A 25,175-nucleotide genomic window follows, 5' to 3' on the forward strand; every position below is an offset into this window, starting at 1 on the left:
GATTTACCCCTACCTTTAAAGCTCACGATCCACTCCCTTTGAGCCTTTCCTTTCATCTATCAGTTATCCCCTCTCCCTTTCCACACCATTTAAACAACAATAAGACTTAATTTTACACATACACACATTCATACTCAAAGACATTTATACTCACAGCTATTCTCCTGGAAGAATTTAGCTATACTTTGTGTGTCCAGTATCTTATCTCCCGTTTGCTCTTTAACTTAATTCCAATTCTGCTGCCCAATTCAGGGGTTCCACTCAAATTGCTTTCCTTAATTAACGACCTCAGTGTTGTTAAATCCAATTAACACCTCTTACCTTTTGACCTCATGTCCATCAGTGCTTACACTACCTTAAAATAAGGTTGCTTTGATGTAAACATTTTTCTAGTTTTCCTCATACCTGTCTGGTCATTCATATTTATGCCATTTTGTTGGTTCCTCTTTTAACATATGTGTGGTTGGTCCTTGGACTTTTGTCTTGGGCATTTATCTTTTTCTCTATATGTGTTCCCCTCACTTTACGGTCTTACATACTTCCATCGTTTTTGTTTTAATCTATAAGTATTTGGCTTCCAAATACATATCAGTAGCTTAAATTTTCCTTCAGAGCTCCTGATCAGTGTATCACACCATCTACTGGATAAATAGAATAGCACTATAGTTAAGAGATCTTAAGTCAGAAAAAATTGGAGTTGAATTTTAGCTCTTCCATTTTTTGTTTGTGTGATTTGGGGTAAGTTTTTGATCTAAGACTCAACTTCTCTGTTTATAAAATGGAGATAACAGTAGTTACCATAGTTTTGTAGTAAGTATTACTTGAGATTAAGCATTTAGAGCACCTGAGTTTAGACACCAGTTGTGCCTAATACACAGTGCCTCAAAATATGTTTGCTGTCTCTCGTCTATTAATAAAATTATCCTTAACCTCATCTTTTCTAATATTTACCTGAACATTCCAGTATACCTCCAGTTTGTCTAAAACCAGTCAACTCCAGTTTGTCTAAAACCAAGTTTGTCTTTGTTCCTTCTCCAAATAAAAATCCACAAATAAACCTATTTTCTTCCAATCTGTTCTGTTTCAATAAATGCAGCACCACCAATTTGCTGCTTAACCTAGGCATTATCCTCAACGTATATTCTATCTCACCCCCCGCATCTAGTCAGTCATCAAGGCCTGACCATTTTATTCCTCATATGCTTCCTGAATCAATACATTTCCTTGATCCTTGTTAAAGCTGCCATCATCTTAGTTTTTCCACAGTACCCTCTCACTCTCTGTCTCTAGTGTTTTTCTTTCTTTAGCTAACCTGGTCATTTCAGTTTTCCTGTTCTCTTCACTTGACAGGTAAATTCTATGACCTCTTCAAATACGTTAGTAGGCTCTGTGTGATCTGACTTCTCATTACCTCTCTACTCTCCCACCACCACCACCATAGCCTCTGTCACTAAGCCTCACTCAGTGGTTTTAGTTCCCAAATAACCACGTTTTCTTGTGACCCTTGACATATTCAGTTTTATTTGGATGAAATGCTCCTTCTCGTCTGAGAAAAAGTATTTCTAGTTCATTGTTCTGCTTAGAGACGTCTCTCCAAGAAGGCTATGCAGAAACTACAGTCTGTTTATTGTCCCTTCTAGATGTTTTATATACTTCCCCCGCATAGTACTTTACGTTATTTATAATTGCCTATTGTTTGTACCCCCCCAATATGAAGGACAAATTACTCAGAGAAGAAAAATAACAAAAGTGGTAACATCTCTGTGTGGTTGATTGAATCATATGTCCTTTTTTAGAATTGTTGTATAATCTTTTCAAAATTTTTTCCTGGATTTTTTAAAAAGCCTTTTTTCAGACATGTTAGCTTTTTCAGTATAGTTAGCATTAAATTGGTTTTAGAAGTCAAAATATTCATTTAAGACATTTTTTCTCATTTTCTTTCAGAGCTTGCAGCTTACTTTAAAACTTGATTTAAACTTTCAGTTGCCAAAAAAAAATAAATTTTGAGTAAAACTGAAATGAAAATTTTGTGTTGTAGAGTAATATGTTTGTTCTCTATATTTGTATAACCATTATTTCACTTAACATTTTAGGAAACATAATTTTATGGTATAACTTTTTCTTCTAACTTAGGATATGTGAACTTTTGCAAAGTGGAGCCATAATGAATAAATTTTATCAGCCTCATGAAGCGCATATTCCCTACCTCCTACAGCTCTTCATTGACTACAATCTGTATGGAATGAATTTAATAAATCTGGCTGCTGTCAAGTTCCGAAAAGCAAGGAGGAAAAGTAAGGTTAATTTCACAAGTTCAAATTAAAGCTTTAAACAAGTATTATGTAATTGATGATTTATAAAATAATATGTACTTAAAAGTAAGTGCTGAGTGGATAAGGAATAGAAAGAAATATGCAAAAATATCTTATAGTTTATCAGGAAAAGAATCTCAATTTTTTTTGGTAACACCTTTATTCCTTACAATTCTCTCATTTAAAATGGACAGCTCTGGTTTTTAATATATTCAGAGTTGTGCATCCATCACCAGAGTCAAATATAGAACATTTTTCAGCACCTCTAAAGAAGCCCCGTAGTCTTGTAACAATCTCCCGCAGTCCTCCCATGCCTTCACCTCTTAGCAACGGTTGATCTCCCTTCTGTCTCTCTGTCTGCCCATGCTGCACATCTCATTTAAATGGAATCATATGTTTGTTTCACTTAGCCTAATGTTTTCAGAGTTCATCCATGTCATAGCATGTATCAGTATTTCATTCCTTTTTATGGCCAGCTAATACTCTGTTGTGTGAATATACTACATCATTTACTGATTAATCAATGACAGATGTCTGGGTTTCCTTCTTTTGGCTATTATGAACAATGTTGCTATGAACATTCATGTACAAATATTCACATAGCCATATGTTTTCATTTCTCTTGGGCATATACCTAGGAATAGAATTTCTGGTTAAAATACTCTAGCATCTTTTACATTTTATTCTGGCTGAATTCTTTCTCTTCTACTTAAGATAAAATAAAACCAGCATTTGTCCTGCAATTCTGTGGTCCTTTCTGTTATGATTTTTTTCTTTTCTTTCATTGCCAAACTTTTAAAACCAAAAGTTCGCATTTTTTTCTCTTGTTGTTTACCCGCTGTTCTTTTTTGGCTTAACTCCTTGCACTTCTTCGGCCATACCCAAGCTGTGCTCTGAAAAGTAACCAGGGAGGATTTTTTTCCTTGGAATGATGAGGTTAATAGGATCAACCTTCTCATAAAAACTAATTTAAGAGCTAGGTAAGGTTTTTTTGTTTTTTGGTGTTTTTAATCTTAAATGTATCACAAAGATTACAAACAATAAAGAAATACTGGCCAAAAGAGGAAACAGAGTGCTGAAAACAGCCTTTGCCCTGAGAGGTTTTGCTAATCCTGGCTGCCTCCATTGAGACTGCCTTACTAGGTGAGGGAACTAAAAGCAGCAATTCAGGACCTGCTGGACAGGTTGGAATCCTCCACAGAGGGAGGGAGGGTTTCAAAGAGACATGCCCAAAGTAGGAAGTGGAACCACTTTGAGACATTTCAGCCCAGTTTGAGTCTCCTGGGACTAAAAAAGACTGCCAAATCTAGAAATTTTCCTTAGGTAGTGGAGTCATTGGGTATCCATATACCAGAAAATAAAAATAAGAGCCCAGGACTTCCCTGGTGGTACAGTGGATAGGAATCCACCTTCCAGTACAGGGAACACAGGTTTGATCCCTGATCCAGGAAGATTCCACATACCACGGAGCAGTTAGGCCTGTGAGCCACAGCTACTGAAGCCCACACGCCCTAGAGCCTGTGCAATGAGAAGCCCATGCACCACAATGAAGAGTAGTCCTCCTTCACTGCAACTAGAGAAAGCTGGCACAGCAAAGAAGACCCAAGGCAACCAAAAGTAGATAAAAAAACAGACAAACAGATAATAAAAAAATAAAAGAGCTCAGACACATTCCATACCCTGGGTAAAAATTAAAATGGGTCACAGACTTAAATGTAAAATTATCAGACTTCTAGAAGAAAACAATGAGAAAATCTGCCTAACAAGTTGATTTTGTCAAAGTTAAAAACTTTCTATAAAAAGTAATATTAGAAAAATGAAAAGGTAAGACACAGACTGGGAGAGAATATTTTCAAATTATACATCTGATAAAATACTTATATCTAGAATATATAAAGTGTTAGTCACTCAGTCATGTCCGACTCTGCAACCCCATGGACTGTAGCCCACAAGGCTTCTCTGTCCATGGGATTCTCCAGGCAAGAATACTGGAGTGGGTTGACATTTCCGTCTCTAAGAATATATAAAGAACTCTTAAAACTCAGTAATAGGAAAGCAAACAGCCCCGTTAAAAATGGCCAAAAGACGTGAACAGAAATGTCAACAGAGGATACAAGGATGGCAAATGTAGGAAAAGATGATTCTCAACATTATATATCATTAAGGGAAAGTGAAGTGAAGTCGCTCAGTCGTGTCCGACTCTTAGCGACCCCATGGACTGCAGCCTACCAGGCTCCTCCATCCATGCGATCTTCCAGGCAAGAGTACTGGAGTGGGTTGCCATTGCCTTCTCCAATGCATGAAAGTGAAAAGTGAAAGTGAAGTCGCTCAGTCGTGTCCGACTGTTAGCAACCCCATGGACTGCGGCCTTCCAGGCTCCTCCGTCCATGGGATCTTCCAGGCAAGAGAGTACTGGAGTGGGGTGCCAAGGGAAATACGTATTAAAACCACAAAGAACTACCATTACACATTATTAGAATGGGTAATATCCAAAAACTAGCAATAAACAAATGCTGGTAAGAATGGGAACATCAACTCTCATTCATTGCTTTTGGGAAGGCAAAATAGTACAGTCACTTTGGAAGACAGTTTGCCAATTTCTTGTAATGTAAAATATAGACTTACTATCAGATCAGATCAGATCAGTCGCTCAGTCGTGTCCGACTCTTTGCGACCCCATGAATCGCAGCACGCCAGGCCTCCCTGTCCATCACCAACTCCCGGAGTTCACTCAGACTCACGTCCATCGAGTCAGTGATGCCATCCAGCCATCTCATCCTCTGTCGTCCCCTTCTCCTCCTGCCCCCAATCCCTCCCAGCATCAGAGTCTTTTCCAATGAGTCAACTCTTCGAGTGAGGTGGCCAAAGTACTGGAGTTTCAGCTTTAGCAGCATTCCTTCCAAAGAAATCCCAGGGCTGATCTCCTTCAGAATGGACTGGTTGGATCTCCTTGCAGTCCAAGGGACTCTCAAGAGTCTTCTCCAACACCACAGTTCAAAAGCATCAATTCTTCGGCGCTCAGCCTTCTTCACAGTCCAACTCTCACATCCATACATGACCACAGGAAAAACCATAGCCTTGACTAGACGAACCTTTGTTGGCAAAGTAATGTCTCTGCTTTTGAATATGCTATCTAGGTTGGTCATAACTTTCCTTCCAAGGAGTAAGCGTCTTTTAATTTCATGGCTGCAGTCACCATCTGTAGTGATTTTGGAGCCGAGAAAAATAAAGTCTGACACTGTTTCCACTGTTTCCCCATCTATTTCCCATGAAGTGGTGGGACCGGATGTCATGATCTTCGTTTTCTGAATGTTGAGCTTTAAGCCAACTTTTTCACTCTCCTCTTTCACTTTCATCAAGAGGCTTTTGAGTTCCTCTTCACTTTCTGCCATAAGGGTGGTGTCATCTGCATATCTGAGGTTATTGATATTTGTCCCGGCAATCTTGATTCCAGTTTGTGTTTCTTCCAGCCCAGCGTTTCTCATGATGTACTCTGCATATAAGTTAAATAAACAGGGTGACAACATACAGCCTTGACGAACTCCTTTTCCTATTTGGAACCAGTCTGTTGTTCCATGTCCAGTTCTAACTGTTGCTTCCTGACCTGCATACAAATTTCTCAAGAGGCAGATCAGGTGGTCTGGAATTCCCATCTTTTGAAGAATTTTCCACAGTTTATTGTGATCCACACAGTCAAAGGCTTTGGCATAGTCAATAAAGCAGAAATAGATGTTTTTCTGGAACTCTCTTGCTTTTTCCATGATCCAGCGGATGTTGGCAATTTGATCTCTGGTTCCTCTGCCTTTTCTAAAAACAGCTTGAACATCAGGAAGTTCACGGTTCATATATTGCTGGAGCCTGGCTTGGAGAATTTTGAGCATTACTTTACTAGTGTGTGAGATGAGTGCAATTGTGTGGTAGTTTGAGCATTGTTTGGCATTGCCTTTCTTTGGGATTGGAATGAAAACTGACCTTTTCCAGTCCTGTGGCCACTGCTGAGTTTTCCAAATTTGCTGGCATATTGAGGACCGAGCAATTACACTTCTATATGTTTACCCAGTGATTTAAAACTTATATCCAGCTAAATGTTATGTGGCAGCCTGGATGGGAGGGGAGTTCGGGGGAGAATGGATACATGTATATGTATGGCTGAGTCCCTTCACTGTTCACCTGAAACTATCACAACATTGTTTGTCAACTGGCTATACCCCAATGCAAAGAAGAAAATAACTTATGTCCACCCAAAAACTGTATGCAGAAGTTTATAATGGCTTTATTTCATAATTGCTAAAAATCTAAAGTAACCAAGATGTCCACTTAGTGGGGGCCATGGATAAATGATTATATACCAATACAGTGAAATACTGTTTATCAGTGAAACACATCACAATATTGATTCCTACAACATTGATGAAAGTTGAATTCATTTACTAAGTGAAAGCCAGACCTAAAAGACTACAAGTTGTATATGCGTTATATGTGTTAGTCACTTAGTCGTGTCTGACTCTTTGTGACTCCATGGACTGTAGTTTACCAGGCTCCTCTGTGCGTGGAATTCTCCAGGCAAGAATACTGGAATGGGTTGCTATTACCTTCTCCAGGGGATCTTCCTCACCCAGGGATTGAACCTGGGTCTCCTCCATTGCAGACAGCTTTTACCATCTGAACAACCAGGAACATATACAAATTGTATGGTTTTATTCATATAACATTCTAGTAAAGGTGAAACTATAGAAATGGAAAATATATTAGTGGTTGCCAAGAATTGGAGAAGAGTGGAATATTGATTACAAAACAAATATATAGGGGAACTTTTCGGATGAATTATTCTGCATGTTACTTGCATGGTGGTATGATTTTTTACAGTCATCAAATCCATAAAAATGTACCCTAACCAAGTACTGATGGTTAGCAGTCCCAGTCATTGGATATAGTGTTATTTGGATATCATGTCCCCTCTCATATGATGTGATCATCGTGGTATTCTTCATAAAAATACCTCATTGTGGCATTCTTCACGAAAACTCATAATAACAATCTAGTCATAAGAAAAACATCGACAAACCTGGATTGGAGGACATTCTGTAGGTTACCTAACCAGTAATCGAGACTGTTGAGGTCATGAAAAATGAGGAAAGACGGAGAAATAGAGCAGAGGAGACTAGGAACACATGGTAACTAACTACAGTGAGGTATCCTACTTTAGATCCCTGAAACAGAAAATGGACAGTATTGGGTAAACTGGTGAAATTTAAATAAAGTGCATAGTAGTTAATAGGAATGTACCTATGTCAGTTTCTTTGATAGATATACTGTGGTAATGTAAAATGTTAACAATGGGAAGGATGTGATAAGCAGTATTCAGAAACCGTACTATCCTTGTAATGTTTCTGTATCTAAAATTCTTGCAAAGTAAAAAGGTTATTGGGGGAACAGCAGGTTGGTTATCAGTGTCAAATATAGCTGGGAGTACAAGAAGGACTGAGGAATGGAAAATGTTTTAGAGAATGTGTAGGAGGTATTTATAGGAAAAGGATGTCCTTTTTACAAATGTTTGTTTCCAATAGGTGAAAAAGATGAGAAGAGTCTTAATTAGCAAATGTATGTAAGCCATTTATTTTAGTTAGGTGAGTATTGGAAGGGACAACTAGAAGGCAGAAATTTATGAAATTTCTTTGGGGAAAATTAAAAGAGATTTCAAGTATGATGAAATAAAATTTGTGTTTTAATTTATCATTGTTAAATAAACCTTCATGTTTTTGTTTTGTTCAAAAAAAATAGATTAAAGATTATACTGAAATGGAAAGAATAGGTGAATTATTTTTTGTATTACATTTTATCATGTTATCTCAGATATATTAAATGGACAGTAAACTTCTTATTATAAATATGTTAATATGCATAACTTAATATTTTAATCTTGTAAAACAAGATAATGTCTATAATATAGTCTTTTGAAAGTAAATTTAAAAGTGAAAAATATTTAGAAAATTTAATATTATGTATGCATATACCATTTTGTCTTAGTATTTAGTTATATATTCAGTTGTCAAGTGAAATGGAAATATTATTAAGGTGAAGTATATAGAAGTACTTAGAGTAAATATTTTTTAGATCAGAGGCATTTTTTACTATTCTCCATCGTGACTTTATATTACATTTTTAACATCCAGAGTTGAAAAGAATGACAAAAACATTTATAAAATAATACAAAAAGTATAGGTAAAGTGTGATTTTTAATACTATGATAGGTAACTTGGTAATTAGTAAACATGTAGATTATTCATTCATATACATTTATTAGAAAATAACTGTTTTGTAATTTACAACTTACAAAGTATTTCATATAAATAGTCTTGTTGCATAACACCGAAGCCTTCAAAAACTTCTGAAGGTAGATGGAACCACTTACATGGTTTGATACATGTTTTGTTAAAGCAGCAAAGATAGTAAGTCTAATTAATTACATAATTTTGTGATCAAGCTCACCAAATAAGAATTAAATTTAGTTGAAGAGGATTGCAAATTTAATGTATTTCTCACACATAATTGTTAATCAGATATCCTCCAATATAAAATGAGAAGTTAAAAAAATACTTTATGTTGGGATTCTTTCTTTGGCACTTATTCAAGCTTTGTTTATCTGAAAATGTAAATTCCTCTTAAGAGATCACAAAAAGATTGCTAACATTTAGAGACCATTTCCAAAGCATGGCCCCTGGACTCTGTTTATGCATCTGGGATAACTAAGCAAAAGCGTAGTTCTCTCCAACTACTGGTCAAATTGTATTTGCATTTGCCCCAGCTTTCCACTCACTGTTACTGCCATTACTTTTGGAATGCATTATGTGTTTTCTTTTTATTCAAGGATTAGTATTTAAAGTATGTTTTGAATTTTATCTGGAATCTGGTTTCCACTAGAATTTTAGTTGAGGCTCATACAGAATACCCTAGGAATTTAGATTAAAGTCTACAAAAATTCTTGTTTTTTTTTTTAAATGAAGTTTTAAGCACACCTATCACTATGGTGTGTTTAAATGTATCATACTTTTATTCTGGTATGAAAGTATTGTGGCCATTTCTCTTTCATATCCATATATTGCAGATACTTTTCCCCCCTCTCCATTTGGAATCCTTACTCTCCACTGGGCAAATGCATTCCAGTACGTTTATGAATTTTTAGGATACAGTTTTAGGAACTAGTCATGTGGTTTGTATACTAATTTACCTAAAGAGTAATTATATGCAAGTTAAAAGTGGAACTTAACACTTTTGCCTTTATTTCTAGGTGATCCATTGCATCTGACTGGGTCTTGCAAGGATCGGCTACCAGGAAAAAATTCCCTTACTGGTACTTTATTTCGGTGGGAAGAAGGCGAAATACCAAGGTTAGTTAATGTTGTAAAGGAAAAGAAAACTTAGTTACATATGTCCTACTCTATTCAGAAATCAGTGGTTAGCATAATTTAATTTTAAAATTGTTTCTTTGTAAGTTTATCAAAAAAGCAAATCTCAACATTAGTATGTTACATGGATCATAGATTTCAAAAATAAACTGTGAAAATAGGTTGAAAATATACCTAGTTATTCCCTAATTAATAAAAGGAATCTGAATGTAAGTTTTTATATTTCTCTCCAATATCTATCTTGTTTGTACATTCTAAATTCACGTCCTACAACTTGTCAAGTGGGCTTCCCTGGTGGCTCAGAGAGTAGAGAATCCACCTGCAATGCAGGACACCTGAGTTCAATCCCTGGGTCAGGTAGATCCCCTGGAGAAGGGAATGGCTATGCACTCCAGTATTGTTGTGTGGAGAATCCCGTGGACAGTGGAACCTGGTGGGCTACAGTCCATGGGGTTGCAAAAAGTCAGACATGACTGAGTGACTAAGCACACACACACACACACAATTTGTCAAGTAAAAATCATATAATATAAAAGCAATTTAAAACCTAAATAGCAGTACTTCCCTGGTTGTCCAGTGATTAAGACTCCAAACTTCCACTGCAGGGGGATTCCATTCCTGGTCAGGGAACTAAGATCCCATATGTTACATGGTACAGTGGATAAATATTTAAATCAATAGGTAAACCAATCAATCCTAAATGGAAAATATTTTTAATAAAAATAACCCCTAAATATTTCTGAATATTTGTGAGAAAAAAAGTGGGTTATTGTAGTGTATGTGAATAATACAGTTTGTGATTTCTTTTGACTATTTAGTATTTATTAGACTCTTGGAGAGGGTAAGATATTCTAAAGGCTTAGATTTCCCTACTATAAAGTAGATATATAATCAGTACCTATAAAAATTATCATAATATCTTAATCTACATAGAAGTAGAGGATTTTTGTTTTATACCAAAAAGTTGTTGCCCAAGCTTTCTTGATTCTTTGGGTATTGATGGGGTGGTGTGGTGTCTTCTTTTTCACTACTTATATGTCACCTGATAAGTTTTAAGTGTTTTTTTTTTTGCTTTTTTCTTTTTTTAATGAAGGATGCAAAGTAGAAGTATTCAGTTAAATGACTTTTTATTTAATGATAAAATGTGAATTTATTAATTGGTTGAAGATAAGCTGCCGTAAGTGTATTTGTTTAGAGCTTAATTTATATAGTTTAAGATACTAATATGTTCTTCACAGAATTTCCATATTATAGAATTGCTTTGGCTTTTTAAGACCTGACATTAAGACTCTCATTAAATAATGATAGAAGTATGTTGATTTATAACTAATATTACGCCAGAATGAGACTTCAAAACCTTCCAAGTGGGCAGTGACTTGCCTTACCTCTGGATTCAGTTAGCAAATGTCAGGACTTTTTGGTAAAGTCATACACGTATACATACATATGTACTTCTAGAGTCCTCAGATACAGCAGAATTGTTTTTATAATTGTGTTGAATTGGTATTAATTTTAGAGAGAGTGTTATTTAATGCATCAAATTCAAGTTCTAATTAATCCAGAACAAAGTGACCGACAGACTGTTTTCTGTCTCGTTTTTGTACCTGTGATATAGTTCCTCTATCTCTCTGAAATTGGAACAAATAAGCTTAACCCAGGGATTTGACCTACTCACTAGATCCCTTGGTTTTCAAAGTTCTATATTTCGTAAGTTGTTTTTTGCACAATCAACTCAAATCAAGGTTTATTTGTATTGAAAGCCTTTTTCAGCAAGCATCTTTCTGGTTAGGTCATAAGACTATATAGTAAAGCTTCACTGGTTAGGAGTTAGTTTAAAGAAACTCTGTGTATTATAATGAAAAATTTGAATTATTACTTTTAAAAGCATAGATGAACTTCCCTGGTGGCTCGGTGGTAAAGAATCTGCCTGCTGGTGCAGGAGACACAGGTTCGATCCCTGGGTTAAAAATATCCCCTGGAGAAGGAAATGACAACCCACTCTAGTTCTTGCCTGGAAAATCCCATGGACAGAGGAACCTGGTGAGCTGTAGTCCATGGGGTCACAGAGAGTTGGAAATGACTGAGCACAGTACAGTACAGAGCAAAGATATGAAATGGTAAACTAGTGAAATTAGACAAGGTATTCAGAACTAGAATTTATAATAAATGTAGGTTAGCTACAACCTACATTTTTGTCCCATACTTTTAGGCTTCTTGTATTAAACATGAAAATCTATCATTTCATCAAATACAAATAATAAAACGTCATAAACATTTTTGCCAAATCAGTACTCTTAAATTTTTTTAGTCTCATTTTTACCCCCATGTGAGCACCTTCCTCTGGGTACCTTTTTTTTTTTTTTAAACCCAAAATGTTTTATATTCCTCACAAGGAATTTCAAGGGCTGAAATTCCACAATTTCACAATATTTTACAATATTATGTTGAATAATAATATTGATAATAGTATCTGAATAATTTCACAATATTATTTCAAGGGCTGAAACAAATAGCAACAAACTCAATGAGATGAAAGTGCTGAGTTTGCAAGTCTACTAACCTTACCTGCTGTGGTGGTGGTGGTGTTGCTAAGTCGTGTCCAACTCTTGCAACCCTATGGACTGTAGCCCATGAGGCTCTTGTGTCCATAGGATTTCCCATGTGAGAATACTGGTGTGGGTTGCCATTTCCTTCTCCAGGGGATTTTCCTGACCCAGGGATTGAACCCACATCTCCTGCATTGGCAGGCGGGTTCTTTTCCACTGAGCCACCAGGGAAGCCCTGCTGGCTCATTGTAAATTACTACATATCATGGACCTTCAGTCATTTGCCAGGGTGTTGAATTCACAAAGGTCGAATCTACTGCAGTAATCTCAACCTGGCTGCCCATCAGAATGATCTGAAGAGATTTTTTAAAATTACAGATGTCTGAGCTCTACCCTCAGTGACTGTAATTTGTGGGTATATTGTGTTAAGCTGTGAATAGAAATATTCAGAGAGGTACAGTTGCCTAATTACCATTGTATTGCTTAACTACCTTTCATAATTAAAATGAATGACCTACATATATTTGCAGGCTCAAATTTATTTTAGTTTTTTAAAAATTATTTCTAATTGGAGAATTATTGCTTTACAATATTGTATTTGGTCTCTTCCACATATAAACATGAATCAGCCATAGTTAAACATATGTCCCCTCCCTCTTCAACCTCCTGCCCACCTCCCATCATATCCTACCCCTCTAGGTTTTTTTTCTATTTACTGAAAGGAGTTTTTTAATTTCTGAAAACTACTTCCTAAAAGATGATGCTGTTAAAGTGCTGTACTCACTATGCTAGCAAATTTGGAAAACTCAGCAGTGGCCACAGGTTTGGAAAAGGTCAGTTTTCATTCCATTCCTAAAGAAGGGCCATGCCAAAGAATGTTCAAACTACTGCACAATTGCATGCAATTCACATAATAGCAAAGTAATGCTCAAAATCCTTCAAGCTAGGTCTCAACAGTATGTGAACCAAGAACTTCCAGATGTTCAAGCTGGATTTAGAAAAGGCAGAGGAACCAGAGATCAAATTGCCAACATCCATTGAATGATAGAAAAAGCTAGAGAATTCCAGGAAAACATCTACTTTTGCTTCATTGACTATGCTAAAGCTTTTGACTGTGTAGATTACAACAAACTGTGGAAAATTCTTAAAGAGATGGAAATACCAGACCACCTGACCTGCCTCCTGTGAAACCTTCATGCAGGTCAAGAAGCAACAGTTAGAATCGGACATGAACAATGAACTAGTTCCACATTGGGAAAGGAGCACATCAAGGCTGTATATTGTCACCCTGCTTATTTAACTTATATGCAGAGTACATCATGTGAAATGCTGGGCTGGATGAAGCACAAGCTGAAATCAAGATTGTGGGGAGAAATATCAATAACATCAGATATGCATATGATACCACTTTTATGGCAGAAAGCGAAGAAGAATTAAAGAGCCTCTTGATGAAGGTAAAAGAGGAGAGTGAAAAAGCTGGCCTAAAACTCAACATTATATAAACAAATGGCATTCATTCCCATCACCTCATGGCAAATAAATGGGGAAGCAATGGAAACAGTGACAGACTTTATTTTCTTGGGCTCCAAAATCACTGTGGACAGAGACTGCAGCCATAAAATTAAAAGATTCTTGCTCCTTGGAAGAAAAGCAATGACAAACGTAGACGAGTATTAAAAAACAGAGACATTACTTCGCCTACAAAGGTCCATCCATACATGGTGTGCTTCATTACTCAGTCGTGTCCACCTCTTTGCGACTCCATGGACTAGCCCACCAGGTTCCTCTGTCCATAGGGGTTCTCCAGGTAAGAATACTGGAGTGGGTTGCCATGCCTTTCTCCAGAGGTTCTTCCCAGCCTAGGAATCGAATCCAGGTCTCCCACATTTCAGGCAAATTCTTTACCGTCTGAGCCACCAGGGAAGCTTAGTCATGTATGGATGTGACAGCTGGACAATAAAAAAGGCTGAGCGCTGAAGAATTGATGCCTTCGAACTGTGAGAAGACTCTTGAGAGTCCCTTGGACTGCAAGGAGGTCAAACCAGTCAATCCTAAAGAAAATCAACCCTGAATATTCATTGAAAGGACTGCTGCTGAAGGTGAAGCTCCAGTACTCTCACCACCTGATGGGAAGAGCCAAGTCATTGGGAAAGACCCTGATGCTGGGAAAAAATTAAGAGCAGGAGGAGAAAGGGGTGACAGAGGACGAGATGGTTGGATGGCATCACCAACTCAATGAGTTTGAGCAAACTCATTCACAGGGGAGGGTGAAGGGTAGGGAAGCCTGGCTTGCTTCAGTTCATGGGGTCGCAAGAGTCGGACAGATGTGAGCACTGAACGGCAACAATATCCTTTTCCTAGTAACACCTCCTATTCTGAATGTCTGAAGTAGTTTTTAATAAGGGCAGGAAATAATTGTAAGTTTCTACTGTGAAATTGCATTTTTAAATATTTCCTCCCTTTGTCACAAATCATCTACTGGAAAATTCACCCTTGAAATTTATAATATAATTCTTTCAAAATTCTGAAACATTTTAGTATAAAGGAGAAAACTATTGGCCAAAACTATTTTATCTGATACTTTATTTCATGGAATAACTTAGTTTGTTAAATTAGACAAGCTGTATTGCGAATTACTTTTTCTGAAAGTTAGAGAGATGGATATACTGTGATAGTTTGACGAATGTCCCTCCTCAGTGGTAGAAAGATATATGTGTGTTGTGTCTGTATATCTGTATCTATCTGTGTGTACAGATAAATTATAAAAATTCTTTGTTTTAACAATTGCTTATGATCCATCAAAATTTATACCTATGGCTGATTCATGTGGAGGTTTGACAGAAAACAACAGACTTCTGTAAAGCAATTATCCTTCAAATAAAAAATAAATTTTTAAAAATAAACTTATTTCTTAGGTATGGACAATGGAGAATGAGTTTTGTTAATACAGTTCTCTTAAAACATGACCTTATGGTATCACCTCTTTTCCTAGCTATGATCCCAATACTGGACATGGGTGGTTTTACAGTTGTCATGTTATGGAAAGTTTTAAAAGTATTCCCTAGCTCAGTAGTAGTCGTTGAAGGCAGAGAGAGCAATATCACTTGCCCACTTTTCAATATGTTTATTTCCCCTCAACTCTTGGTATATATTTCTTCCTAATTTTTAAAAACCATCCTTTTTAATTTTTAAAAGCCATCTTTTAATAATTGCCGAGATAGATGCCTCTGGGCAAGTAATTGCATATGTGTATGGTTTTTGATGAGTCCCCTCTCTTATCTCTCTGTTGTCTTAACCCAGCTCGCTCTGGATATGACCCACATGCTGAAACATTGTATATTCCCTTTTATATATTTATATAATTTTATGTATTTATGTATTGTTTATTTTTGGCTGTGCTGGGTCATTGTTGTTTCACGGGCTATCTCTAGTTGCAGACAGCTAGGGCTACTCTCCAGTTACAGCTTCTCATTGCAGTGGCTTCTCTTGTTGAGGAGCGCAGGCTCTAGGGCGTGTGGGCTCAGCAGTTGCGGCTCCCAGGCTCTAGAGCACAGGCTCAGTAGTTGTGGTGCACGGGCTTAGTTGCCCCACAGCATGTGGGATCTTCCCAGAGCAGGGATTGAACTCGTGTCTCCGCAGGCAGATTCTTTACCACTGAGCTACCAGGGAAGCCCTGTACATTCCTTTTATATAAAATATAATGAACCAAAGTATGTAAAATGATCCCAAAAAGATCTCTGTAGACTTATCAATTGATAAATATCACTGGCTTTCTGGTTACCCCTTAAACATGAAAAATCATTTAAGAAAAATCTTAAGAAAATGTTCTCTTACGTAATTATTGTGTCTTTTGATACTTCTTTAATACAGCTCTTTAATACTGGAAGGTGTTGAACCACAGAGTACTTGTGAATTAGAAGTGGATGCTGTAGCTGCTGATATCTTAAATCGGTTGGACATTGAAGGTATATACACAGTTATTCTTAGTGTATATTTTTATTTTTAAAAATCCATGACCAAAGAATGGAAAAAGTATGGAAGAAAATATCACTAGGGAAGTGAAATTAAAGGAAAATGTAAAATATTATGAAGATTTTTTTTCCTGTTCCCTGATGAGATAGTCATTTTTCATTTATGCTTCATTCATAGGAGTTTGTTTGTATAAACATAAAGTAAGTGTGACACTAAATAAATAAATTAGCCATTATAAAAGAATTTACTATGCTCTGCCTGCTAGTTTTTTTATTTCAGATTATGTACCAGGGAGGGGACTTTTGGGTCTGTTGACTATCATCAAATGTTTGAATCTTATTCTCTTGCTGGGGTTTTAGGGAACTAGTAAGGAAACTTAAAAGGGAGTAATATAGTAAATGTAGGTTGGGATAATTTATTTTATTACACAGAGTAGGTAATTGTTTTTCTTAAGGGCAACATTTATTTTTTTTTAATGTATGGATTTCTCTTTTTTTTAAGCAAGTAATTTTCACTTTGACCCTTGTTGTATTGAAGTATTATTGTGATTACAGCTCAAATTGGTGGAAACCCTGGTCTACAGGCCATATGGGAAGATGAAAAGCAACGGCGAAGAAATAGAAATGAAACTTCTCAAATAAGTCAACCTGAATCACAAGGTACAAGCCTAATAATACTCTGATGATACTTTTTTAGCTGGATATTTTAATGAAAAAGTACAAGCCATTGAATTTTTACCTTGACATTAGATTTTGCTTTTCAAACTACATTTAAATTCTCTACATATTTTTCTTCCTATTCTCATTATTCTTCACATCGAAAGTGTCACTCATTGTCTCTCATAAGAAATTGACATCTTCATTGGCCTTGGTTTTCATTCTATCCTTTTCTCCTTTTTCATTCTCTAGTGTGTTTTAACCTTGGCATTTCCGAATGAGCTATAGAATACTTACAGAAAAGCATGAATCCCAACTTAGAAACACTGTTTAGTTCATTAAGCTTTGAAAATGTAACCCATGAAATTCTGTCCCCAAATTATTTCTCTGGGTATGTCATAAATTCTGACTTTGATTAACTTGTACATCTCTGAAGAAAATACTCATTTGATTTGTTACTAAACTTTGATACATTCAAAAAGAATTGGAAGAAATTTTTTAAATGCCATGGATACAACAAATTATTAAATAAAAGTAAAAGAAGAGAAGACAGTTTAAAAGGCAAATGTATTTGAAATACAGTAGTAAGCATACACTGAAGTCCAATTAAAATTTGTGTTATAATCTCATGGACACTAAAAATCCTTTGATAAATTTTGAATGCCTTTTATGCCTTTTAAAATAGAAATATTTTATAAAGGAAAAATTTCTAGGTTCATGGTGTATGATAACATTTTTAGATAGAAAATAATGTTTTTGTTTTTAATTTATAGAACTTAATCTTGAAATGACTTTAAGTGCTTAATTTTATAGCTTCAGTAACAACCATTTCCTTTTTGTTTGATTTATGTAATAGGACTGTTTTTAGGTGGTGTTATATGTGTCAAATATAGGAAATTGCTACCATTTTAAAGGTACTCTAGGAAAAAGGTAACTATTTCATTCGTTTGCTGTCTACATTTTTTAATGAACTTTTAAAATTCAAAGATCGCAGGTTTGTGCCAGCAACAGAAAGTGAAAAAAAATTTCAGAAGAGACTTCAGGAAATTCTCAAAGAGAACAATTTTTCTGTGTAAGTGGTTATTTATTATAGATCTCAGAACTAATTTTATTGCTTTGTTATGTAGTTTTTTATAAAGGATGTGTTTTAATTAAGCAGAACATTATCAGGATCTGTGGACTACAGCGATGGATCCCAGGAGTTCTCTGCTGAATTAACATTGCACTCTGAGGTTCTGTCTCATGAAATTCTTCCGTGTACACCAGCTAATATGGTAGAAGTCCACAAAGATTCAGAGTTGAGCAAAGGTAAGGGTTTTCCTGCAAACATACAGAAAATACCATTATATACATCCTGTGTATCTAGCACTGAGATATTAGTATTTAGTTGAGTTAGCTCATTTTTTTCCCTAAGAACTAAATATCATTGATGTAGCAAAAACCTCTCTCATTCCTTTACCTTTTCTTAATCTCTAAAGGTAAGCATCATTCTAAAGTTGATACATATTGTTAAACCATGTATGATTTTATGTGTTCTTACATAAGTATGTCCACAACAAATACTATTATTTTAGGTTTTAAATTTTACATAAATGGTGTCCTTCTTAGCATAGATTAAGCAATTTGCATTTTCCATTCAACATTATATTTTTTAACTATTTAATTGAGGTATAATTTACATGACATAAAATTCACTCATTTCAAGTGTATATAATCCAGTAATTTATGGTAAATTTACAGAGTTGTACTGACATCTCCATAATTCAGTTTTAGAACAGTTCCTTCACCTCAAAAGACTCCAACCCTAAGTAACCACTAAGCTGTTTTCTTGTCTCTCAAGATTTATCTTTCCTGGGTAAATCATGTAAATGAAGTCATAAAATATGTGATCTTTTGTACTTTTTTACTTAGCATAATATTTTTCGTTTTTTTCCATACTGTAGATCTCTATCAGTATTTCATTCTGTTTTATCGCCTAATAGTATTATTGCCTTGTACCAATATATTTTATTGATTCATTCATTAGGTGATGAATATTTGAGTTCTTTTCACTTTTGGGCCCTTAAGAATAATGCTGTTCTGAACGTTTATGTCTTTGTGTGGATATATATTTTCATTTTTCTTGAGTGGATATCAAGGAAGAGAATTGCTGGGTCATTTGATAAATTTGTGTTTAATTTTTAATAAATGGCCAAACTGTTTTCCTAGGTGCTGCACTTTTAAATTCCCATCAGCAGTATATGAGGGTTCCAGAGACCTTACATTCTCACTAACACTTGTTATTATCTGTCTTTTTTTATATAGCCATCCTAGTATGTGTGAAATGGCATCTAATTATGGTTTAATTATCATTTCCCTCATTAATAATGATGTTGAGTATCTTTTGTGTCAGCAGTAATAACTTTGAAATCTGTTCTCTTTCTTACATGTTTGTAGGTCACTTATTTTAGCTGCTGATTAGCATTCTTTTGTAAGACTAAACAAGTTTATTTGATTCTCTACAACTCTTAGATGGTTTTCACTTTTGCACTATGGTTAGCAGTGTCACATCTGTCACCTTGTGGCCATGTGCAGGAGTTTCTCTACAGAAAACATATAAAAGTATAATTTGCCAAGTCTTAGGGTGTATGTATTATTAAACTCTACCTTGCTGTTACTGTTAAGTCACTTCAGTCGTGTCCAACTCTGCGTGACCCCATAGACGTCAGCCCACCAGGCTCTCCTGCCCCTGGGATTCTCCAGGCAAGAAAACTGGAGTGGGTTGCCATTTCCTTCTCCAATGCATGAAAGTGAAAAAGTGAAAGTGAAGTCACTCAGTCGTGTGCGACTCTTAGCGACCCCATGGACTGCAGCCCACCAGGCTCCTCCATCCATGGGATTTTCCAGGCAAGAGTACTGGAGTGGGGTGCCATTGCCATCTCTGAAACTCTGCCTTAGATAGCATCTATTCTGTCAGGGTTTCTATAATGAAGTTAGTTTTTACATGGTTGGTAGTTAAGAGTGTAATGAAAGTTTTATTCAGAAGTTGTTTTTTATGCATACAGTTTTTCTAGGCAGGGGAGTCAGAATAGCAGGAGTAGAATTACCAACCTTCAGCAGGAAAGGAAAAGCCCTCTTTTCACTGCTGCATGGGCAGCAGAGGCACTCTTGACTGTATTAAAAAGCAGCTAGAAATGAGCACCTACAGCCACCTAGGGCTTCCTCCTTCCCTAAGAGTTGCATCTTGGCGTTGTGCCCTCTGACTCAGAACAAGTTACACCCTCTCCCAAGTACTTTAATGGCAGCCTTTTGGATCAGAGCTCTACTTTGATTTGCTTTGTCTTAGCATCTTCTAGCCCCATCCTAATCAAAATGTACCCAGAATTTCCATACTACTATTTCCTGTGCATTTTTAATATCTACTATGACAGCTTCCAGCCACACTGAGCTGCCTGCCTGACTGAGCAGTTTATTTCCTGGGGTACCAATTATTGATTTTGTTAGTATTCTCGTTACAGAGTTGCATAAATTTTGTCTTACCGTTTAATTTTCCTTATAAGCTCCATTTTAGTGCTCAGTTTTTCAGATTTTGAGGTATGTTAACAATAAAACTGTCACATTTTATTACAGAATTGCTCTATGAAATGATTATACCTAAGTTTATATTCCCACAGAATGTTAGAGCTTTTACTTCCCTACATCCTCAACAATATTTGATAGTGTGAGATGCAAACATTTTTTGCCATTCTCATTCTTCAGAATCTGCATTTCCTGATTACTGGTATTTATAAGCATTTGGGTCTTTCTATCTGAGAATTGCTTATTCATGTTCTTTGCTCATTTTCTATTGCATCAATCGTTTTCTTACTAATGTACATTTCTTACTAATGTGTAGAAATTCCTTGTGTTTTCTAGATATCAAGCCCTTGTTAGTTATATTTATTGTAGAGATATTTTCTGAGCGACTTCACTTTCACTTTTCACTTTTATGCATTGGAGAAGGAAATGGCAACGCACTCCAGTGTTCTTGTCGGGAGAATCGCAGGGATGGTGGAGCCTGGTGGGCTGCCGTCTCTGGGGTCACATGGAGTCGGACACGACTGAAGTGACTTAGCAGCAGCAGCAGCAGACTTGAACTTTATTTTTGGTCTTTTTTCCCATTTTCTTCCCTTTTTTAAAAAGAGTGTTTTGTATGTCTTTCTAGCATTATATTTAAGAATTTTTTTCCTTTACTGTTTGGTTTTGGTACCTGATTTACATGTTATTTCCTATCCCGCTGTAATGAAAATTTTCATCCTTAAGGTTTATGTGTGCTTACAGTTGGTTTTCCACATGTAGGTCTTCAATTCGTCCTGCATTTTACTTGTGTACATAGTAAGGATCTTACTGTATCTGTTTTTTCTAGGTATAAAGAGCTAGTTGTTCCAACACATTTATTGAAAAAAAAATTGTTTTCACTGAATTCCCCAACCTCAGTTGTGTTCTCCCATGTTAATATCATACTGTTCTAATTACTGTTGCTTTGTAAGTATGGGTATATATCAGGGGCAGATCTCTGAATAGCTTCAAAATTGTCTTAATGACTCTTGGATCTTTTAAAAAGTTCTCCCATGTTAATTATAAGATCAGATTGTCTTGTTTCTGAAGAGAACTTTGTTGAGATTTTATTGGAAAATTATTGAATATATAGACCGATTTAGAAATATTTTAAATCTTTCTATATACCAAATTATCTCATTTATGAGCATGATATATTTCTCAGTTTATTTGGTCTTCTTCCTTGTCTGTAAGTAAAGCTTTGTGGGTTTTTTTGTAAAAATATTTAATATCTTTTGTTAGATATACGCCAGGTGCCTCATAATTGTTGCTGTTGTAAATTTATCTTTCAAAAATTACATCTTCTAATTGCTGATATTAGGATCTTCACTGACCTTGTGTGTCAGTCTTATATCCAACAACTTTTATTAGTGTTGATGATTTATATCTGTTTCATTGGATTTTCTGTGTAGAGTCATTATCAGAAAATAATTTTTACTTCCCTTCCCATCCTTATATTTTTTTAACGTTTTAATGCACTGCTTAAGAACTCTACAATAATGTTAAGTAGAAATCATAAAAGTGTTCTTCCTGGCTTAAAAGGGAATGTTTTTGTATTTCATCATTAATTATGAAATTTACTACAGGATATTGGTAGATACGGAGAAGGCAATGGCACCCCACTCCAGTACTCCTGCCTGGAAAATCCCATGGATGGAGGAGCCTGGTGGGCTACAGTCCATGGGGTCGCGAAGAGTCGGACACGACTGAGCGACTTCACTTTCATTTTTCACTTTCATGCATTGGAGAAGGAAATGGCAACCCACTCCAGTGTTCTTGTCTGGAGAATTCCAGGGACGGGGGAGCCTGGTGGGCTGCCATCTATGGGGTCGCACAGAGTTGGACACGACTGAAGAGACTTAGCAGCAGCAGCATTGGTAGATAAATTTTAATCAGTTTATTAAATAGCAATTAAATCTTCTATTTCTTGCTTGCTAAGGAAAATTTGAGTTTTTAAAAGCAAGAATGGATATTAAGTTTTACCAAGTTTTTCTTTCTGAATTTATTGACATAATCAGTTTTTCTCTTTTACTCTGTTAATATGGTAGTCACATTAATAACGTATCTAATGTTAAACTGTCCTTGCACTCCTGAAACAAATCCTTGTTTGTCATAATGTGTGTGTTTTTAAGCATTGCTGTGTTTACTTTGCTAATAATTTTGTTTAGGGTTTTTTTTTTCTTCCAGGAATTGAGAAGCATTCATACTTTAACCCCATTAAATGCATTGTAGAGCTTTTCCTATTTTTCACCTCTCCTTTCAAGAATTTTTATTGGATTGATATAGTCTATTTTTAGAGATTTGATATATCTCATCTGTAAAACCATTCAGACTTAAACAGGTTTTTTTGTGGCTTGATTTTTATGTGAGGGTGAGGGTAGTAAGGGCTTCCCTTGTGGCTCAGATGGTAAAGAATCTGCCTGCAAAGGATCAGACCCAGGTTTGATCCCCGGGTCAGGAAGATCCCCTGGAGAGGGGATGGCTACACTCCTGTATTCTTGCCTGGAGGATTCCATGGACAGAGGAGCCTGGAATCCATGGGGGATATAAAGGGTGTAGATTTTAAACTATTAATTTATCTTCCTTAATTGTTACAGGTTTACTCAGGTTTTTTATTTCTGTTTGAATCAGAGTTTATATCATATTTTTCCTAAGAAACTACCCATTTAATCTGAGTTTTTCATATTTTTGGTATAAAGTTGCTCACAGTGTTCCTTTAATATGTCTCTTTTACCTTTGGCACTTCCCCTTTTATTTCTAATGTAATTTATTTACTCTTTCTCTGTTTTGTTGTGATCATTCTTGCCAGTCTTATCTATTTTGTAATTAGTTTTAAAACCTGCTTTGTTTTCACTGATCTCAGTTTAGGGGTTTTTTGTTTTTTTGCTTTGGGATGACCTGTTTTTTTGTAGTTTTCTTCTTTGTTCTTTCGTCTTGATTAAACACTCTAGCTATGTCCTGGGTTGAAAACATTGATTTTCAAGTCTGAATATCAAGGGCAGAAAAATAGAATGCGCGTGGGGAACAGAGTAGTCCAGGTGGGGAACAGAGTGGTCCCTGTGGGGAAACGTGTGTGGGTTTATTTCTGAGCTCTGTATTCTGTTTCATTAATCCATATGTCTGTTCTTGTGCCAATATCATGCTGTTTTGATTACTGTAGATTGTCTGAAGTCTGGGTGAGTTATACCTCCTGCTTTTTTTTTTCTTCAGGATTGCTTTGGCAATTCTGGATCTTTTAGGAGATCCAGAATCTATATCCAAAGTATAAATTTTAGGCTTATTCTGGTTCTGAGAAAAAGTCATGGGTATTTTGATAGGTATTGCATTAAATATATTGATTGCTTTGGGCAGCATGGCCATTTTAACAGATTTAATTTTTGTAATCCAAGAGCATGGAATATCTTCCCATTTCTTTAATTTATCTTCAGTTTCCTTTATTAATGTTTTATAGTTTTCAGCATATAAATCTTTCACCTCCTTGGTGAGGTTTATTCCTAAGTATTTTACTTTTTAATCTGACCTTAAAAGGGACATTTGTTTACGATCTCTTTCTGATATTTTATTGTTAGTGTAAAGAAATGCAAGCAGTTTCTGTATGTTAATCTTGTATCCTCCTACCTTGCTGTGTTTGTTTATTAGTTCTTGTAGTTTGTGTGTAGAGTCTAGGGTTTTCTATATATCATGTCATACCATCTACATATGACAGTTTTACCTCTTCCTACCGATTTGAATACCTTTTCTTTTTATTGTCTGATTGGTGTTGCTAGAACTTCCAATACTGTGTTGAAGGGAAGTGAGGGTCTACATCCTTGTCTTGTTCCAAATTTTAGGTGGAAGGCTTTCAGCTTTTCACCATTGAATGTTATATTGGCTGTGTATGTGTCATAGATAGCTTTTAGTATGTTAAGATATGTTTTCCTCTTTACTCACTTTTGTAAGGGTTTTAATCATGAAAGATGTTGAATTTTATCAGATACTTTTTTCTGCATCTATTGAAATGATCATATGGTTATTGTCTTTTCTTGTGTTTTGATGTGGTAGATCACATTGATTGATTTATGTATGTTGAACCATCCTTTTGACTCTGGGATGAATCTTAATTGTTCATGGTATATGATCATTTTAAAGTGTTGTTGGATTCAGTTTTCTCATATTTTGTTGAAAATTTTTATACCAATATTCATCAAAGATACTGCCCATAATTTTTGTTTTTTTGTAGTGTCTTTGTCTGGTTTTGGCATCAGGGTAGTGGTGGCTTCATAGCCTATCTTTGGAAGTGTTCCTTCCTCTTCAGTCTTCTGGAAGAGTTTGAGAAAAATTAGTATAAGTTCTTCTTCGTATGGTTGGTAGAATTTGCCTGTGCAACCATCTGGTTCTGGACTTTTGTTTGTAAGGAGTTTTTTTTTTTTTTTTGTAATTACAGATTCTGTTTCAGTCTAGTGATTGGTTGGTCTGTTCAAGATGTATTCCTTCTAGATTCAGTTTTGGAGAGCTGTATGTTTCTACAAAGTTATCCATTTCTTCTAGGTTGTCTAATTGTTTGTGGTATTGTCTTACGGTTTTTTGTATTTCTGTGGTATCAGTTGTGATTTCTCCTCTTTGATTTCTTATTTTATTTGGATCTTCTCTCTTTTTTTCTTGGTGAGCCTGGCCAGAGGTTTGTCAATTTTGTTTACCCTTTCAAAGAACCAGCTGTTAGTTTCATTG

At 35.8% G+C, this 25,175-nt stretch overlaps 1 protein-coding gene across 5 annotated transcripts in view; it reads left to right on the forward strand.

Moving 5' to 3' along the window:
- Nucleotides 1–25,175, forward strand: part of REV3L (REV3 like, DNA directed polymerase zeta catalytic subunit) — a 178,244-nt gene that overhangs the window by 69,040 nt on the left and 84,029 nt on the right. For 4 of the 5 annotated variants that reach the window (XM_070795488.1, XM_070795489.1, XM_070795490.1 and 1 more), the window contains 6 exons: nucleotides 2,134–2,294; nucleotides 9,601–9,700; nucleotides 16,135–16,229; nucleotides 16,791–16,895; nucleotides 17,880–17,964; nucleotides 18,049–18,200. In XM_070795488.1, coding sequence (XP_070651589.1) covers nucleotides 2,134–2,294; nucleotides 9,601–9,700; nucleotides 16,135–16,229; nucleotides 16,791–16,895; nucleotides 17,880–17,964; nucleotides 18,049–18,200 — 698 coding nt within the window. The remainder of the gene's footprint in view (nucleotides 1–2,133; nucleotides 2,295–9,600; nucleotides 9,701–16,134; nucleotides 16,230–16,790; nucleotides 16,896–17,879; nucleotides 17,965–18,048; nucleotides 18,201–25,175) is intronic. The other variant, XM_019967201.2, reaches the window with a different exon arrangement.

The sequence above is a fragment of the Bos indicus genome, chromosome 9, assembly GCF_029378745.1.
Source record: "Bos indicus isolate NIAB-ARS_2022 breed Sahiwal x Tharparkar chromosome 9, NIAB-ARS_B.indTharparkar_mat_pri_1.0, whole genome shotgun sequence".
Lineage (NCBI taxonomy): Eukaryota > Metazoa > Chordata > Mammalia > Artiodactyla > Bovidae > Bos > Bos indicus.